The 13,308-nt window shown below is 34.3% G+C and overlaps 1 protein-coding gene across 7 annotated transcripts in view; it reads right to left on the bottom strand.

The window, feature by feature from the left end:
- Nucleotides 1-317: 317 nt before the first annotated feature.
- Nucleotides 318-13,308, bottom strand: part of LOC137488235 (uncharacterized) — a 35,278-nt gene continuing 22,287 nt past the window's right edge. For 4 of the 7 annotated variants that reach the window (XM_073929797.1, XM_073929798.1, XM_073929795.1 and 1 more), the window contains 6 exons: nt 4,533-4,595; nt 4,348-4,413; nt 1,621-1,715; nt 1,443-1,575; nt 1,285-1,347; nt 318-1,179 (listed from right to left, as the gene is read on the bottom strand). In XM_073929797.1, the coding sequence (XP_073785898.1) occupies nt 884-1,179; nt 1,285-1,347; nt 1,443-1,575; nt 1,621-1,715; nt 4,348-4,413; nt 4,533-4,595 (716 nt within the window). In that variant the 3' untranslated portion in view covers nt 318-883. Of the gene's footprint in view, nt 1,180-1,284; nt 1,348-1,442; nt 1,576-1,620; nt 1,992-4,347; nt 4,414-4,532; nt 4,596-13,308 lie in introns of all 7 variants that reach the window. The other 3 variants (XM_073929792.1, XM_073929794.1, XM_073929793.1) reach the window with 1 other exon arrangement.

Raw genomic sequence — 13,308 nt, 5'->3', positions numbered from 1 at the left:
TTAAAGCACGTCACCATTTGTTCCACTGGCAAGCTTGTCTGGTTTGAAGGAAGAAAAAGGGTGTTATGTGCACAATGCACACTAAAGTCACTTGCTGACAAGCAATCCAGATAGACAGGACCTCAACTTATATTCGTTTTTTGCAAGAGAATCTGCCAAGGAAACATCACACCTGATACTAATTGTATTAATCGTGTGAGTTTTTAAAGCAAATGACTCGAATGAAATCGCTATTTGTACCAAATACAAGCACACAAAACTTTGTGATGTATCGTTAGCCAAAATAAATGCACGAAACAAGTAATCCACGGCTAAATTACAACAAATAGTTATATATTAGGATACATTGGAACATCAAACCCAACATATCAAATAATATAACGTTAGATGACAACATAAAAGGATATATAAATGCCGATGATTTTGCAGAAATCCGGGACAGCTCTAAACAGCTCTGTTACGGTCTCTCACATCAATATTACACTGGTAAAATAGATCAAGAAGTTAGATGGGTAGCACATCGCACATAAAAACATATACAAATATATACAATCGATGGTGAAAACGATTGACATACGTTACCTGTAACTCCGAAGAAAAAAAAGATGGTCCGATTTGACACGCACGCACGTGAGCTTTATGTACCCCCAGCAGCGAGCTATGAAAGTAAATCGCGCATGCGCTAAAAGCTTGTAACGCGCATGCGCCAACGAAAGGGACATGCATCAACTCAAAACTAACAATCTTGTATTAGTTCAACAAAATATTGTAAGTTTTTAACATCGAAACACCATATTTGTTGAGCAAACTAACTATTATTTGTCAACATTTTAAATTACATTTTTTCAGTTTACTTAATACACTTTGTTCAGAGAACTTTGTGTTAGTTGGCTTTTTTACAGTGCATTACAGGAACTCTATCAATCTGAGAGACAGCGTCAGTCTCAGAGACAGTGTCCCTTGAAGGCACACCATCAATCTGATAGACAGAGTCAGTTTCATAACAGGTGTCCATTGGAGGAACACCAACAGTTGAAGAGACATCATCAGTCTCAGAGAAAGTGTCCACTGGAGCAACATCTTCAACCACAGAGACATCGTCATTCTCAGAGAAAGTATCTTTTGGAGAAACACTCTCAATCTGAGAAATCTGGTTGGTCTCAGAGGCAGTCTTAGACACTGTGGCAAAAGAAGAAAAGACAGAAAAAACATTATCAGTAAGCTGGTTAGTCAATAGTCTCTGGATTCATCATTACATAAACCAAAACCTAAATAATTCCATACCTTTGAAAGCTGGACTCGCCCTGAATAGAGCATCTTCTTCCTCATCAAGAACAAATGCAAGTCCTGGAGAAGATAACATACAGCTTTCAGTAAAATGTAAAAAAGGACAATTGAAGAACAATTTAATTCAAATTTGGTTGCTTCCCTATTGCGCTTACCTTGATATTCAGAAAAACGCTGAATCAGTCTTCTTGTGTTTGTAGGGTCAGCCTTTTTCTTGCGATACTCGAAGTAAGAGTACATTTTACTTGTGTTGGGTGGGTATTGGTTGTGATGTGTGACAGAGTCAATCTCAGAGAAAGTGTCCAAAATAGGAACTCTATCAATCTGAGAGACAGTGTCCGTCTCAGAGACAGTGTGCGTTAAAGGCACACCATCAATCAGAGAGACAGCTTCAGTTTCATAAAAGGTGTCCATTGGAGGAACATCATCTGTTGGAGAGACATCATCAGTATCAGAGAAAGTGTTCACTGGAGCAACACCTTCAATCTGAGAGAAAGAGTCAATCTCAGAGAAGGTGTCCATCACAGAGACACGGTTTGTCGGAAAGGAGGTGTCAGTCTCAGAGCAAAGAAATGTCTCAGAGACACCATCACTCTCATGTAGGAAAACTACCACAGAGACACCGTCATTCCCAGAGAAAGTGTCTTTTGGAGAAACACTCTTGACCTGAGAAATCTGGTTATTCTCAGAGGCAGTCTTAGACACTGTGGCAAAAGAAGAAAAGCTGATTGCTCTAAGTAAAAATAAAATTCTTTAGTTAGGGCTGGGCGATAAATTGATTTTATAAATTAACTAGACTGTGTAGTTAACATTGATATGTTTGAATGAAAATCGTTTTTCACTCAAAACACATGTAACGCTTCTCACTGGGATTATTCACATTGCCATAAACACACAACATGGCAAAGAGCAGGGGAGAACTCTGGCTTTTTCTCAATTCTATAGAGAACAAACTAGGTTACCTCAGAAGAACGAACTCAGAAATCCACAAGAACATAGAACGTGTCCTTTGAGAAATGAGATGTTGCATTTTTCCTGCATTATAACATTGTTTACTTTTAGATTAATCCAACATTTGTAACGATCGACTCCTGAATCATTCAAATCACATGTATGAAAACATTTTGTCTGCCCTGTTTAATATTTAATGATGAAGGGAAAAGTTGTGGAGGCACCTAAATGTTTTCTTCAGGGTTTCACTAAGTTAAATTTAGGACTTTTTAAGACCATTATGATTTTAATTTTAGATTTATACAGAGCTAAATGCTCAAGGAATTTTCGTTTCGAATATCCCAGTTGGAAAAGATTTTCACTTGACCTTTTAAAAGAATTATTATTATCACTTAAGTGATTGTAACTTAATATTGCAATAATAATAATTTATTAACAAAAATATATGTCAGGTCAGTAGTAGTCCTCAATAGTAAATAAATGGAGAACTTTTAGGCAAATGTTACTGTAAGGAAAGTAGTTAAATGCTATTTTTAAATAAAAAGCCTATTTGAGATTAGGATTGGTGGTGATTGGTATTGGTGTTAATAGCAAATTTGACTAGCTATACATAAACAAAAGAAAATTATGATGTATTAAAAAGATTTAAGACCTACAGCATAATATTTCAGTAGATTTAAGACTTTTAAAGGCCTAAAATTTATCTTTTGAGATTTAAGACGTTTTAAGATCCCTCGGATACCCTGTTTCTCAGGTTATTAAAGTTGTCTTCTGTCACTACTTGTACACATTCAGTGTATCGCTGCACAATTAATCATTTAAACATTGATATCTCAATTTAAACACCTATGCAATATAAATTGTAAAATTTGATGATTTGTATATGTTTTGTAATCCTTCGTTGCTCAGCATTCAAATCTGCGTTTGATCGAGACTAGAATTCAGTTTTTACCATTTTTATGTACAAAGTACTGGAATAACAGTTTATAGGTCACATATAAACACTGACGTTTATGGTAAAGATTAAAATCACAGTTCGACCACCAATAAATGCTTTTAACTTGACGCTCAAAAAGGAAAGTTGCAGTAATTACATTGTTTAACCAGTAGGTGGAGACAACCAGTGGTCAAAGTATGCCACTAAATAATTAAAATCATGCCACTGAATAAGTAATATGATACATCTAGAAATGAAACATGAAGTTTTTTTAAAGCGTGCCTGACCCATTTATTTATTTAGCATTTTCAGCAACAGCAGCGAAGATCATTTTTCATAGTACTGATTATTTTACTATTTATATTTATTCAGATGGTTATTTTTATATATATTTTTTCAAGTTATGTTTGTTAAACAGATCTATTGATATAAAAATGGTCATATAATTAATTTACAATGCAGTTTGTTAAGTAATATTTTCTGTCTTTTAGTAGAGATATTATATGAGAACCTTAAAAAAAGCTCTGTTTACCATATAAGTGGGTCTAATTGGATTTGCATTGTAAAAGTTAAATAAAAGTTAAAAATGTATTATTTTTATTTCAAATGTTAAGTTTTTAGTTATGATACTTCTAAAATCATTCCACATAAATCTGCAGATTTTTTACAAAACTCTCAGCAGAAATAGCAAAAATGTCTGCCCCTACTAATAGCTTTCGTAAATATCAACACTGTGAAACAAAACTTGGTCAGTGCAGAAGTCAAGCAGCCCAATGCTAATAAATGCAATAATATACAGCTCACTAGCCTAGTCCGAATAATTTATATGAACTGATATAGCACAAAATAAAAATGAATAAACCTCTGAATGTGTTGAAATGAACAGTTTAAAATAATAGGAAAATATATCATCTTGAAAATGTCCCCTTTTTAACATTTATGAGATTAATTTCACTGTCATTTTTAAAAATGGTTGAACTCATACTATATTATTTATCAATAAATCTTAGTCTGTTTTATTTTTAAATGACAGCAGGTGTTTCAGGAAAAGCATGTTTTATAAGTTAATAAATAATATTGGGGAATTTTTAAAAAGTCCTATCGCCCAGCCCTAATTTCAGTTGTCTGGATTCATCATTACATTAAAAAACAGAAACTGAATAATTTCATACCTTTGAAAGCGGCTGGACTAGCTCTGAATAGAGCGTCCTTCTCCTCATCAAGTACAACTGCAAGTCCTGGAAAAGATAATATACAGTATTCAGCAAAACATGTACATTTCTGCACTCTTTACAGCACATCTGGCTGAGAATATTCACTGTCTGAAAAACAGTTTACTTCAAATACAGTTGCTTACCTTGATATTTGGAGAACCGCTGGAACAATCTTCTTGTGTTGTTGCTGGTCATCATATTTGATTCTGAGGGAGAAAAATATCATTTAGCTTTTCTGAACAAACACCAAAGTCTTAATTTCATCATCTAATGAGTCTTCCACTATGGATGTGCATTCTTCAAAATATCTTCTGTTGTGTTCATCAAGAGGAAGGAAACTCGCAATGTTTTTTTACTGAAGTTTTATAAAATTTACTAAAAGAAGGAAATTTCCATAAAAAAAAGAGAAATGTGCTGGTAATTTTCTACCAGGACATTCTTTGTATTTTTACAGATTTTTTTCTTACAGTGTAGCTCACAATAAAGTGACATTTAATTTAAACATTAGCACATTATTTATGTAATGTGAGACAAGATTTATCTGTGAATAAAAATGTTCCAAAAAACAAAAACAGTAATTCATTGAAAACATTAATAATATAATAATATTATAATATATAATAGTATTAATATAATAACACATTTATAAGTAGTAATTTAATAGTAATACACCTAAAACTGTTAATACAGTTTAATACGGTTTGTATACTAGTATTCCACTGTATTACATAGACAGGCATTGCATTTGAGTTCTAAATAAAACAAATAGGCTTAACCTTAAACAGGTGTACTGTAGTAAAAACCTTTTTCTATATTCAAGTGTATATTTTTTTTTGTTTGTTTCCATGTATTAAATAAATAAACTGCCACTTTTCTAATTAAATGACATACATATACATATTTTAAACTGACAGGCTAATTCCTATATTTCACGATCTGAATCATAATAATAAATGAGTATTTTTTACACTAGTCAACACTTGATGTTTCTACAGTATCTCTGTCAGTGAGTCTGTGAAAGGTAAAACGATTTCTGCCTCCGTTTTCATTTCAAATTTAAAGGAGACTGGGGTGATAATTTAGTATACAGTTTATGAGCTAATTCCAAAAGTTTTAGGGGGGTTGAGTAGAAATATAGGGGGGCTACAGCCCCTCTAAAATAGGCCTAGCCACGCCCATGATTTATTAAACCTAATGACCTGTCCTCGACGCAAAACGACTAATTTTAAGCTTATATTCGTGACTAATTGGACACTGACGATTGAGTTTACTTCAGTAAAGTACAAAATATATTGAATACATAAAAATAATAAACATACAGTAAATCCTGGATGTGTTTGACTTATTTTGTACAGATATTTTAGCACATTCGCCATTTTCCTACACCACATTGATTTTAAATACAAGTATATAAACCTATAAAGCTTAAAAATGTATGTATACTGAGTTGTACATTGATTCTGGCAGAAATCCATCGGTAGTTATTTCTCGCCAAATTATCTCGTTTGTAGTTCATCACAGCAAAGCAAAACGATTATACGGCAGTTTGCAAAACAGGCGCTTATACTTACGTCAACATTCCAATTTAGAACGCGTTCTAAAAGCCCCGCCCACTCAGGGAGCTGAAAAAACCTTAAATGCGATTTGATATTTTCTTCTAATAGTAGCATTTTTCTCAGATTATGGTAGTATTATTTCTATTAAAGTGACAAAAAAGCTTTTCATTGCCATGAAAGTTAAAAAGCTGAGAAAAATGCTCATTTTAGAAGAAAAGTACAGACGGCATTTAGAGGATTTTGCATCTGAACTCTTTGTATGCAACCGTCATGATGCAGAACATACATAAAATAAAATACATACATACATATACAAGCACACAGATTATTATTATTGAATCATGTAAATATACTGATTATTATAGTTTTTATTACTGTTCTATCCTAAAATGTTGATTGTTAAATGTAGTTTATTCAGATTTTTTATTTTTGTATTGATTTGTATGAATAATATATGTCAAATAATATATTGAATATTAATGTAATCTATTGAATTTTATATATTGTTGATATTTAATTTAACTATTATAAATAAATATCATCTCCCTTTTTTTACACTACTACTATTTACTGTGTTTACTTTTTTATTATATATGCATATTACGTTTTATGTAAACTTTAGAACTGTTTTGGCAATACATTTGCAACATTTGTCATGCCAACAAAGCAATTATTGGATATATATATATATATATATATATATATATATATATATATATATATATATATATATATATATATATATATATATATATATATATATATATATATGGGGGATCCATCATATTTAAATTATTAGATTGTACAGATTATTTGTTCATTATTAGAGATGTTTTATAGCCTTCTTGTTACTTGTAATTGAGGTCAAAGAATTATAAAATATTTTAAAATATTTACAGAAAAAACTAAAAGAGGAATACACATTTTTTTTGCCTTGTGTGAAACTTCCCAAGAAAAATCAACAACTTCTAAGCATTATCGAGTGAATCATTGCCAGTTTTACAATTTAAAAAAGAATTGTGCATTCATCAAAGTTAATTATTTTGTAAAATGAAAATCAACCCCAAAACCGGTTTCCAAAAATCATCAGAAAATTTACAAGTACAAAAATAGATGTACAAGACTTCCAGGCTCAGTGTTACAGAAAGAACACCGCGTTGAAATGTCTTTTCAAAAAGGTTTGAGTGTTAGTGAGTATACAGGGTGTAAGTGGAGGTTTGAGTGTCGGTGGATGTATGGTGTGTTTGTAGGAGTGGTATTGAGTGTCTGACTTATTTGTGTAGGGGTTATTTGTGTATATGTCAGTGGATGAACAGGGTGTTAGTAAATGTTTTTTGGTGGATGTTAGTGTATGGGTTATGGGTGGGTTTCATATTGTTGGTGGGTGTGGAAGAAGGTGCAAGGTACATGTGGATATGAAGATGTGGGAGAAGTGGGTTGGGGGAACGTAGTTGAAGGGTTGTGTAGTGGATACAGGTGTAGAAAGGTGAGTTGGATGAGAAAAGTGTGGTAGCATGAGTGGGATTGTGGGATCTAGGTGTATGGCTGTTGGAGGTTTGAGTGAGGGGTGTCGATGAGGAAGAGTGGGTGATGTGTATCTGGCTGTTTAGGGTGGGCGTTTACAGTGATCATAGATGTAGGTGTGTCACAGTACAGCTCTTGCCATGTAGCACTGCTATGTTTCTGTCACCGCTGTCCGCTGTTTCTCTCCCCTCACTTAATCCCACCCAAAACTCAACCTACACTTTCTACACCGTTTAATCCCTCTCATATGAGTTTGGAAATTCACAGATTCAGATATTATCTGAAGAGCAGATAGTAAAACTTTTTTGTTTGATGCTGTTTAATGGGACAAATTGCAGAGGGGACTGACAATCTCTAACAAGTTTTACATGTGGCACAAAACCAAAGCTTTGAGGAAGTGCAAAGATCGGCTGTGTATCAATCCTCTTGAAGAACAGACCAATTTCTGTCTCCCCTTCTGCTGTAAATGACACAATGTCCTGTATTTCTCCATGGCTTCCATTATTTAACTGAATGGCACTTTCCCTTTTTCTCTTAGACCGACAGTAAGCCTTGCTGGTAAAAACCAGACCATTATGGACCATCCTATTGTGTACTAGTACAATTTCTGGTACTTGTCTCTCTGCTGAGAAGAAGGCATTCATTTCCTCATCCTTTAACTGCTTAGTTGTGCCACTGTCTAAAACTGTGGTGCCCTGCCAACGCAGACATTTCTGCACTCTTGGATATTCACTGAATTCTCTGCAGAAGTTTAACACATGGTCACTGATCACATGTGCATCATATGCAACAGAAACTTGTTGACAATCTGAACAGCAACACTTTTAGTTCCGTGGATCAACTTCAAGAGACGTCCGTTCGCATTTTCAAAAACAAAAGCCGAGTGTGCCCACAATGGACCCCACAGTTTCACTGACTTCGCAAAGTGAGTGAGAAGATGTACATTGAAAGTCATGCCTGTCTCTTCATAGAGTAACTAAAATTTGACAACAAACTCAAGGGGCATGATGTCTGCTTTGTTGACTTCCTCATAGGTGACAGATTCCTGAAAAAGAAGGAATACTGCCAATACAAGTAAACTGAGATGTTTTAAATACAGAGTATCAAGCACACTTTCAAGACATGGCAAACAACAGAAAAGCAACCAAGCTCTCCATTCTGATGCCTTTCAGTACCTGAACTCCTCAATTGGCCTAGGCAAGCGGGTAATGAGATGTGGAGGTTGGATGCTTCTGATGCGATTTTCTAATACACGTAATGTGTCTGGTCTACCAATGTAATAGGGCTGATAACTACTCTGAAAAAAAGTTTCAGTAATCTGTCTGGTAACACCAAGAAGGACAGCATGCATATAATCAGGTACGAAGCCCCACACTACGTCAAAGAACGTCATGTTTATCAGTTGGGATGGACCTTTAACCCCTCTGACAGGCCTACCTCCAGCAAAGGCAATCTCCATATCTCTAATTGTAGATTTTGAGTCTCTGTCATCGTATCCTGAAGCTGACACAGTGTACTTTACTTGTCGCTCAACTAAAACACCTGGTTGAAGGCAGAAGCCATGTCCATAATAGCCATTAAATTGGGTCATGTTCTGCATTGCCGGTCTTGCTTTAGAATCTACACAGCAGCAGATGCCAACAATTTTGCTATTTATCTGAACACCATTTTTTCTCCATGAAACACCCTTAGAGCTGAGTGACTTTGCTTGTTCAGTAAATGGTTTCAGGTAAACTTGCATAGATGGCTCATGGCTTCCAAACCAAAGACCGGCAAAAATCACATGCTTGAATCTAATTTTGGGAGGCAGTTCATTCAAGTGTAGGTGTATTGGCCAAATAGAAAATTTTGAAGATTTGAAAACAGGAGACCCATCTGAATTAAAATTGTATGAAAAGTTGTTAGAATTTGACAGAATCCCTCCTGGTTTAGACAGCTTTTCATAAAATGCTCCATCAAATATGTCTGAGATAACATTCTCAACACTGTGTGGTCTGTCAAAGCGATAGCCGAGGTGCTTCTGTATTTCTGGATTTTCCAGAAGATTCTGGATTTGTGGTGCAACTGGCACATTGATAAAAAAGCTACCATTATTTAAAGTAGTGATGTCAACTGTTTCGCTGCAGGATGGACATTGATTTATGTTCTGGTCAGTGACTTGTTTTTGTGTGCCTAAGTGGCATTTGCAGGCCTGACAATAAAGGTGAAAGTCTACAATCTCTGAGTTGTTCTTGAAAACCTTGTTAAACAAATGTTTTGAACCTGGAACAACATCATTATCAAACAGAAAAATTAATCAGGGTCAGCAAGTCATCTAGTTGACAGCCAGTAATGTTATGCACAGCAGCATAAGTCATTATCAGCAGAAGAGCCTCAGCCTTTGTGATGGAGCCTGTAGATTTGAGAATATTGCCCATGCCTTTGTCCGTGCCAATTTTTTTAAGTGGATCATCACTTTCACTATCTGTTCCATCTGTGTCTTCAGAAGATGTGCTAAAAGTGTTCTCCTCTGGTTCGTCCAAAACAAATAAATCTGATAAATCTCCACCCTAGAGATTTATATATATATATATATATATATATATATATATATATATATATATATATATATATATATATATATATATATATATATATATATATATTTACATGCAGTTTAGTTTAGGACAGGATAAACAACTAATATGTATTGGTTGTACAATGGATGATTCATTGTATGCATATTGATAATGTGGTATATAAATATATAGCTTCTGAAAACTAAGCTCTTGCAGCCTAAAGGTTTGTTATAAATTCCATATACAATACACACATTTAATTTTTTATAAATAGCTTTTTGGTTTTGGGCATAAATTAGCTTTTCTTTTATTTGTTGTTAAGAAGAAATCCCAGAAGATGGGTTTTATGATGTTTTGATGAATAAAAAAAGTGGAATGAAAAAATATTCTCATGCATATTGAACCGAACCATGATTCTTGTGAACCGTTACATCCGTGTATATATAAATATATATATATATATATATATATATATATATATATATATATATATATATATATATATATATATATATATATATATATATATATATATATACATATACATATTTATTTTTGTTTAGATTTCAAATTCATAGCCTTAAGTGCTAAGGAGGGACACCAGCTGGCAATTTCTCAGACATAGAAAGACAAATTTGTTCCCCAAATGAAAAACAAAAACATTAAAAGAATAAAGACAGAAAGAACATATTACGTAAATGATAATCTTAATAAATTGATTAATTTAGGAGCAATTTTTTTTAAAAGGGATTAATAAAAAAATTATATATCTGTTTTTTTAAGTCATATTATTTAATTTTTTATTGTTAAATGTATATGAATACATTAACATGTACTTAATTTGAATTTTTGTAAGTTTTTTCTTCCATGCAAAACTTTAGACATCAGCTCACCTTTGTGAGTCAAAAAAAGCGGGTCTCTGTCTGCTTAGAATTTAGTGTAAAGAGAGACTATGCTGCATTATAGCAGACCTACTGTAACATATACCGGGTCTAACCCAGGGGTTTTCAAAGTGTGAGGCGCGCCTCCCCTGGGGGGCGCCAGAGCATGTCAGGGAAGGCGCGGGAAAAAATATAATATAATAAAAATATAATTATTAAGTTTAATTATTATATGTATTTTTTATTATATTTAAACGTTTTAATTAAACAAAGCAAAAAAAAAATAATACGTCAAATATAAGAAAACCTTTTTTACCCAGAAGGCCATAGCTGTGAATTCGCTTCTGTTTGGCAAGCCCGCCAATACAGGTATATGCCTGCTAGTACAATGGGTCGGTTTCTGAGACCCCCCCGATTCAAAGCTGCAATGAAGTTCACGGCCCTTTGGCCGCCGGGAAGAAGGAGGCGGAGAACCGAAGCAGTTTTAAAGTGATTTATTAATGACAGTGACGGCAGCCTCCTAAACCAAAACAAACGGACGGCAGCTCATCACGGAGACTGCCGTCAAACTGAAAGCAAAAGTAAAATATGTCCGGGTCCGGTCCTCTCTCGGCTTCCTCTGCCCACGTTCCTCCTTTTATGATCCAGGGCTCCTTCCGTGGGATCTGAGGCAGGTGTGCACCGCAGGTGTATCCACTCACGCGGTGGCCTCACTCCGTTCCCATGGCTCTCGGCCATGCCCCCTCGCCACAAAAGCCTTCAAGTTCAGGGCTTAAACCCAAAAGACGACGATATGATGATCAGTATTTGCGTTTAGGATTTACGTGGACAGGACCAGCTGATGAACCACGACCTTTATGTGTGGTTTGTCAAAATATTTTGGCTAATGACAGCATGAGACCCGCTAAACTTCGACTGTTTTGACTGGGATAGACAGTTCTTGGATCTGTTCTATTCATATTAAACCATCATCCTAGTTTTAAAAACGTTATAATAAAATACTTGTTATTACTCTGTAAATAATTGCACTTTCATGCAAATGATGATAAAAGTGAGTTAACCGTCTGACATCTGTCTTTATATATACTGTACAGGGCCGGAGTGGGACTCTTTTCAGCCCTGGAGTTTCAAGCCTCAGACCGGCCCACCTCAGTTCACCACTGACTATATTAAAATAAGGTCATTTCCAATTCAGTTCTAATTACACTATTACGTCTTTTTTTGAGAAAACAGCTCTTTTAGAACTTCAAATGTTCAACAACCCTTACAGTATTATGTCTTAACAATAAAAATGAAAAAAAAAAAAATTTTACTCAGACAAGGACCGAACCCAGGTTGGCCACGTCATAAACTAACGTACTAACCACTGTACCACAACAGCTATATGATGAATGGAGACTTATCAAGTTATATCATCATTAACCTGCAGGCTGCATCCTGCTCACGAGGCTACGAGAAAATAGATAAAAAGAGCAGAGCTGCGGTAAAATAAGGAAGAAGGCTGTGGTCAAGTAAATAAATAAATTATTTTTAAAAAGTGTGACTGCTGAGAGCAACAGATTCTGGAACTAGGGACACCGGCCCTCGCGGCCAAAAAACGGACCGGCCCACTGGGAATTTTCCAGGTCCTCCCGATTAGCCAATCCGGGCCTGATACTGTATATATATATAAATATATATATATATATATATATATATATATATATATATATATATATATATATATATATATATATATATGTGTGTGTGTGTGTGTGTGTGTGTGTGTGTGTGTGTGTGCGTGTGCGTGCGTGTTTGGGTGGAGGGGGGCGCCAATAGATAAGTTGTGTCAAAAGGGAGGCCCACTGTCTTAGACTTTGAAAAACCCTGGTCTAACCGACCCAGTCCCTAGAATCGAAAAGACCCAATATTGTTTTGATTCAGTGTGAATGTGCCATTTTAAGTAGCGTTGATGTCATTACAACCCAAATGAAGTCTATCAATTCAAGTCAAAAATCACCTACAATATACTGTAATAAGCTTTATATATTTCAGATATTGTAATTTTTTTAAATAATTGTATAATTTTATAAAAAGACCAAATGGACTAATGAGATTTTATTAAGATTTATATTAAAACAAAATTCCGTACCATTTAAATTAACGTTAGCTATACAATCACACAAATGAATGCGCAAATGTGTTACAAACATTATGCTACATTAGGCCCCAAATTATTATGCAGAAGTTTAATTAATTTGTTGATTTCATTGTTATTATTTGTTTCTTTTGTTTTTTATTGATTTTTGTATTAAGACTAATTCTAAATAAAAAACATTTGATACATTTTTCCAGATCAACACTTAAATGAAATAATTATTATTAAAAAAGATTGTTCTGTAAAATAATTAGAAGTGACAA

Source organism: Danio rerio, chromosome 18, assembly GCF_049306965.1.
Source record: "Danio rerio strain Tuebingen ecotype United States chromosome 18, GRCz12tu, whole genome shotgun sequence".
In the NCBI taxonomy this organism is placed as follows: domain Eukaryota; kingdom Metazoa; phylum Chordata; class Actinopteri; order Cypriniformes; family Danionidae; genus Danio; species Danio rerio.
Note: the sequence above shows the minus strand (reverse complement) of the source record. Positions and strands in the feature narration are given on the sequence as shown.